At 47.4% G+C, this 6,021-nt stretch overlaps 5 protein-coding genes across 5 annotated transcripts, besides 16 other annotated features; all 5 read right to left on the reverse strand.

The window, feature by feature from the left end:
* Positions 1-46: a sequence feature (areas not merged during assembly with more than two copies in the genome that could not be assigned to a particular haplotype).
* Positions 1-455, reverse strand: Tc00.1047053503713.50 (trans-sialidase, putative; the record flags this gene model as incomplete). The annotated part of the gene is made up of 1 exon (XM_799383.1): positions 1-455. A coding segment is annotated over one exon (455 nt), but the record flags the coding sequence as incomplete, so codon positions are not given.
* Positions 47-919: a sequence feature (haploid, Esmeraldo-like haplotype).
* On the reverse strand, positions 696-1,265 carry Tc00.1047053503713.40 (uncharacterized protein; the record flags this gene model as incomplete). Its single annotated transcript, XM_799382.1, has 1 exon — positions 696-1,265. The coding sequence occupies one exon, from the start codon at positions 1,263-1,265 to the stop codon at positions 696-698; it is 570 nt and encodes a 189-aa protein (XP_804475.1).
* Positions 920-1,657: a sequence feature (areas not merged during assembly with more than two copies in the genome that could not be assigned to a particular haplotype).
* Positions 1,658-3,121: a sequence feature (haploid, Esmeraldo-like haplotype).
* Positions 2,579-2,599: a microsatellite.
* Positions 2,601-2,625: a microsatellite.
* Positions 2,815-2,841: a microsatellite.
* Positions 2,843-2,871: a microsatellite.
* Positions 2,984-3,006: a microsatellite.
* Positions 3,122-6,021: a sequence feature (heterozygous, Esmeraldo-like haplotype).
* On the reverse strand, positions 3,217-4,008 carry Tc00.1047053503713.30 (6-phosphogluconolactonase, putative; the record flags this gene model as incomplete). Its single annotated transcript, XM_799381.1, has 1 exon — positions 3,217-4,008. One exon carries the CDS (start codon positions 4,006-4,008, stop codon positions 3,217-3,219), a length of 792 nt encoding a protein of 263 aa, XP_804474.1.
* Positions 4,101-4,136: a microsatellite.
* Tc00.1047053503713.20 (hypothetical protein, conserved) lies at positions 4,305-4,694 on the reverse strand (the record flags this gene model as incomplete). The annotated part of the gene is made up of 1 exon (XM_799380.1): positions 4,305-4,694. The coding sequence occupies one exon, from the start codon at positions 4,692-4,694 to the stop codon at positions 4,305-4,307; it is 390 nt and encodes a 129-aa protein (XP_804473.1).
* Positions 4,715-4,750: a microsatellite.
* Positions 4,804-4,846: a sequence feature (T-rich).
* On the reverse strand, positions 4,968-5,573 carry Tc00.1047053503713.10 (hypothetical protein, conserved; the record flags this gene model as incomplete). Its single annotated transcript, XM_799379.1, has 1 exon — positions 4,968-5,573. One exon carries the CDS (start codon positions 5,571-5,573, stop codon positions 4,968-4,970), a length of 606 nt encoding a protein of 201 aa, XP_804472.1.
* Positions 5,604-5,623: a microsatellite.
* Positions 5,788-5,807: a microsatellite.
* Positions 5,875-5,927: a microsatellite.

Raw genomic sequence — 6,021 nt, forward strand, 5'->3', positions numbered from 1 at the left:
GAGATCTCCGTTGGACCAGCAACACCACCTAAACCAAGGTACTTTGACGCAACCCCAGTAAAGCTGGCGTCGCTGCAGTTGCCTCCATCCCTGCAATCGGCCTCAGAAATAGCAAATACATGACCCTGCATCTCAACGAGGCTGGGACCACGAAGCGAGCCATATTTGCCACCAGCGTTAGAAACATCCTTCCATTTGTCAAGCTGTTCCTTTTTAATCCCCATCAACGCAACAACTGTATCCCTTACATTACCCTCCGCAGCGCGTGCACCTCCAACTTCACAGCACACCATCACGACGACGGGTAGCGGCACCGCAAAAGTAAACACATGCCGGGACATGTTGAGCCTCTGCGGCTCACTCTCTCTTCCTTCCCTCCTCCTTCCGCTGGATCCGGTCACGCGGCGACGGTTGTGTGTGCGGGGTGCCATTACAGCAGCAACACGTGAGAGCATATAAATATGTGTATGTGGGTTTGTGCAAGGAATCAAATTGAAAAACAAGCGCCAAAACAGGACGTGGCAGAAGATTGGTTGGCGTCACGCATCCACAGTACAGCACATCAACGTCTTCGTAGCCACTGCAGTCATTATTCTCACCTTCCAAGACGGCTCAAGCACTGTGAGAGCGCACACAGAAGCAGAGACGCTGACTTTCACGCACGGGGGAAGACGCTCTCCGGAAAACGGCATCAATCAACAGAAAGTAGAAGCGAACGGAATCCCAAGTGCTGCAAACAAAGAAAACAACAACAACTTCATTCTCCACGGCCGTGTACAGAAGGCGAAAACGCGAGATATAAACATGGAGGTGCACACACGTCTCTGATATTCGTAAATATGACCACCTGAGGTTCCAAGTGCTTCTGGCGGAGTCTCGCCCACTTTTGTCCTGCCGTACAACAACGAAGCCTCACCATCCCGCAAAGCAACGTCAGGCTGTGCAAGAGCAGCAGCCGCAGGCGTGGCAGAGACAACAGCCGCGGCTACTGAAAAGTGCGTGGATGGATCCACCGTCGCATTCACTGTTCCAGACACCGACAGGAGACAAAGAAGAACTCGCACCATCAGTCCGTGCCTTCTGCTTCCGTTGCCCACGCAAAGCACGTGGAAAACAAGAGTCATGCGGACAAAAACAACAACTCCACATACAACACCAGCGAACTTGTCAGAAAATCGCTCCTTTTTTACTTTTTCCAGATGTTGCCTGGATGCTCTTCCTGTCAGACTTTTAGCGTCCGTCAGGTTCCCCATCTGTTGTGTCATTTGGCAAGCCCGTTTCTCATACTTCGTGTTCGCAGCGACAAATCAGACAGTCATGTGATCAACAGTCACTCCGTTCCTGTTGATGTCACACGCTGATGCTCATGACAACAGACACTTCTGCTGGGCTCCTCATGCCTCTCTCAAGTCAGGAGGTCATTGGCAACACGGGAAAGCATGCGCCTCGCCACCCCCCATCCCCCTCAAGCACAAATGCCGGTGGCCACGCCGAGAAATCCGTGTTGACCTAGTCATTTTGCTCTCTCCGTTACTTGCAATGCGCTTATTCATGATTAACGGACTGTCCACGCCGGTTTGCGCCAGCAGGGTAGGGTCAGAAGGAGTCTCATGCACCGAGTCCCCCAGCCATGATGCCTGTCAACCATCAACAAAATAAAAAAAGTGAAAAAACGATGGTTTTTTGGGCCTCTCCAACGCCCTTGGGACCCCCGGTCATGTTGATTGCTGCAGGAATATACGAAAAGGAATCCCCAGCAAAGAAAACTCCGTGACTACAGTTGCCGTCCCTCCTCATATTTCACAAATAACAGGTGCAAACAACATTGATCCAACCCACTCCCTGCACGTGCATTGTGCACTTCAGCACAGCAGTCAATGTTCCCAAGCAAAAGCCCCAATCTAGAAATGAATTCCGCACGACACACCAGAAAGAAAGCCGTTATCCGTGAAAGCTTCCGGCGTGGCCAATTCCATCTCTTCCCATCGCCAATGGAGGGAATACATTGCTGTTGGCCACGGCACGGCGGAGTAACAGTGCGGCAACAAGGAACAGCAACAGCGACAGGAACCCCCACCGAAGCAGTGGAGAATGAAGCAGAAACGCCATCCTCTCTTTCCCCCTTGTCCCACATCGCAGCACCGTATTTCCTTCACCAGACTCACAGGGCACCGATACCATCATTAGTATGCCATTCATAATCTGGGTGTATGTATCCAAAATCATCGTCCTGCATCAGCGTCAGGTGGAGAACGCAATAGCGAAATTCCTCCTCATTTGGGTGCCACGGGGCATCGATACAGCATTGGTTAACTGCTGGTAGTGGCAGTAGTGGTGCTAGTCAGTCTGTGTATGAGGGGCAAAAAGGGGAGGCAGCAACGGATACACAAACGCCTCGCATTTCCTTCCTTATGCATGGCAGCCTGACGGGATAAAAAACAAACAGAAGGCGGTGTAAAAGCATTGACGTCTTCCTCTCAATTCTCAACTTCCCTCCCACGCTCGGCATGACATGATGTGCTTCTCCCAATGTAAAACTGACAAGCGTCACTACCTACCAGCAATAAGTGTTCACTGGCACACACACACACACACACACGTATATATATATATATATATATGTATGCAAGAGAGAAGATTCCTTGCTGTATCCGGAAGCATTTCTACCTGCATACATGCCATGAAAGACCCGACAATCGACATTTCCCTTTTGCCCTCACGCCCTCGCTGTCGGCACTCACAAGTAAGCCCAGTCTTCTCCATTCAGAGGAAATCATTTATGGTTTTACATATGGAAAAATAACAACAAGGGTTAAAAAAAAAAAAAAAAAAAAGGAAAAATAATAAATAAATAAATAAATAAATAAATAAGCCTCAGTTCCCAATGGGTGGAGGTAGGACAAAATAAACAGCTACGCCACTCGCTCTCCCTCTCCCATATAAGAAGAAACTCCAAATACGGAAATAAAGAAAAAAAACAAATAAATAAAATAAAATAAAATAAAACTGGCTAAATGGAAGCTAGAAGTTTGATGCATTTTTATATCCCCACATTCACCCGTCCACCCACACGCCAAAGAAAACAAAAAAGTAAACACGGGCGTAAGGAAAAACAACCGCAAAACAAGGCGGTTCCTCAGATACTAGTTGTGAGGAAATATATATGTACATATTACAGTATAGATGCATATGTATTCCTTTTTGTAAGAAGAGGTGTTAACATGTAAGATTCTCTGCTATCTCTCTGTCCAGTATGAACGTCACATCACCCTTGCAATTGCGAAGAAACCGTGAAACGGGTACCTCCGTGGGGGTGTCTGCTATGATGCCGTTCAGAACACATTTCTTTTCTTTGCCTGTTGCGAGAAGAATCACATGTCGTGCGTGAATGATAGTGATGGGCGTCAATGTCACTCTCCAGACCTTTGGGCTCATTGTTGGGCTGGGGAACCCCACACTTACGGCCCGGTGCATTTCGCTCTCGGCCTGAGATCCGTGGAATATCGAGGCGGTGTGTCCATCGGAGCCCAAGCCAAGCAGGACGATGTCAAAGACAGGGATCTCTGCCTCCATCCCCTCCACTTTTTGAGTGCCAAGAAGCAAATCGATCCTTTTCTCGTACGCGTCTGCAGCCTTCACGGCGTCGTTGCAGGCAACATTCGATACCTCCCCCACGCATCCCACGTCAACAGGCACCACTAAATCTTCGGGGATGTCGTGCAGAAGCGCCTGCCTTGCCATGTTGTAGTTCGACTCCGCGGCATCGGCGGGCACCAGCCGCTCATCGCCAAAAAAGAAACGCAACGCCCGCTCCTCCTTCAGCAGATGCAAATGCTCCTCGTGCAGACGGGAGTAAAGCATCTTGGGTGTGGAGCCGCCGGAGAGAGCAATGGAGAGCGGCCAATTCGTGCGTTCTGATGCATGAATGATGTCAACAATTTTTTTGCATGCTACACCACTCAACTCCGCTGGTGAGCTGCAGACAATAATCTTTGGTTTAAATGACATTTCTTCGCTCCCCCGTCTTATCTCTTTCTTTTTTTATTTCTTTGCTTGAATGGGCCTCTTTGGCCCCGTGTTGTTCCCCAAAGCCGACAAGGAAAGAAAAGAAAAAAAAAAAAAAAAAAGAAAGAGAAGATATATATATGAGTAAATTAAGTCAGGCAATGACGGAGCAAATTGCAACAACTTCTACGAAAAAGAGTTCTTCAATCCGTGTATGTTCCTCAGAAGAAACATCAAACAGAAGAAGAGAAAAAAAAAAAAAAAAGGAATTTGTGCCCACAATTGCTCCCTGCTGCCCCCTAAGAGTGGCGCTCATATAGCCGACGCACCTTCTCCCCCAGTGTAGATCGAACAGGGGTGTTTGGGAACGAAAAGGGATTCAAAAGATATCGCACGCAGAGTCCGTAGACTTCATTCATAAACTGGCGGGTGTTTTTGTTAGGCTCCTGCTCTTGCATGAGAAGCAGTTTGATAGGTGCAAAGCCTACGTACGCAGAAACGTAGTACTTTCCTTCTAATGGCCGGTCAATCGCAGGAAGGAGGAAGTCCCCTGTTTTCCAGAGAACGTCATCCAAGAGATCTAGCGAGGCGTACAGCATCAACTGCCGCGACAGGTGCGTACTCTCGCCGTCCACCGACTTTGCGCACTCAAACAATGAAGCATCATCCGGCCCAATGACCATCAACATGGCGGCAGAATTCTGCCTGCAAAAGAAAAAGAAAAAAAAAAAAAAAAGGGAAAAAAGATGTAAGAAAAAACAGAGGCAAGGGATTCATGTGTGCACATGCGGGGCGGCCAATAAAAAAAAAAAAAAAAAAAGAAGGAAGGAAGGACAACAAATATTGACTCCCATTTTTAATTATTTGTTTGTTTGTGTGTGTTTGTGTGTGTGTAAACTTCAAAAGGATTCAAAAGGACGTTCTGCTTCCCAACCGTCACGCGTCCCTCCCATCATATTTAATTACGTTTTAACCCTCTTGAGTGGCGGTGCCCCGTCCCCACTGTCAGAGGCGCGCTCGCCGTCCATATCCCCCTCACCCGCACATTCCTCAGCCTTATCGACGTCGCAGCTCCTGCTGTCGTCATCGCTGGGATCCTCCACGGCATCTGCGGGTCTCTCATCCCACACAATAGACAGTTGCTTTGGAAAACACTGTGTGAGATGGCGCCTCAATTGCTCCGCACTCTCAAACACATCGGGCATCTCACCCTCGCAGGTCACCACGGCATTGTAGCCGATATGAAGGAACTCCCTTCCCTCGTACGTGAAGGAGATGATCAAGGCGGTTGGTCCAGTCGGATCGGGAATCTTTGAGAAGTCCGGAGGGTCGCTTTGAAGCGTCAGTTCATGCACCCCGAGCGTAGTGAGTGGCCCAACCTCAAACTCGTCAAGTTCCTGATCCACCGGAAAGTCCCAAATCAACTTCCAGGTGAACTTAACATCTATTGCTTGGACAGGCGGTTTCTCAAATACCTCCAATAAGACTTTCAGTACAATGGGATCGCTAAAAGGCGCGGGATTACTGCCCACAACAGAAATGCCGCGCAGTTCAACTCTCGTTGCCATCCGTCGCAATCACCAAAATAAACCAAAGTAATATATATATATATATATATTTAATTGTTGCTGGCCTGCACCAGAGAAAAGTGTCACACGCTAAGCCCAGTGACTACATCAAAAGAAAAAAGAAAAAACAAACAACAAACACAAATGTATACGCATAGATGTCATTTTAAAAAAGCGCACGTCAGGCAATAACAAGGACAAACAGTCTCCATGTAAAAAAAAAAAAAAAAAAAACTAAATCGCATCCTGAAAAACTCAGGCTATTTATAAGTTCCTGGGAGCAGAGTCAAGCCATTTTGTAATAAATAAATATATAAATATATATGTAGACAGACATATACAAATGTATACATACGGTGTATCCTTTTGCCCCTTTTCCTTCTCTCTTTAAAAACGGTTAAAGAAAAAAGAAAAAGAATCTATCATATGCATGCAGTACATGTATATG

Source organism: Trypanosoma cruzi, genomic scaffold (genome assembly GCF_000209065.1).
Source record: "Trypanosoma cruzi strain CL Brener 1047053517111 genomic scaffold, whole genome shotgun sequence".
In the NCBI taxonomy this organism is placed as follows: Eukaryota; Euglenozoa; class Kinetoplastea; order Trypanosomatida; family Trypanosomatidae; genus Trypanosoma; species Trypanosoma cruzi.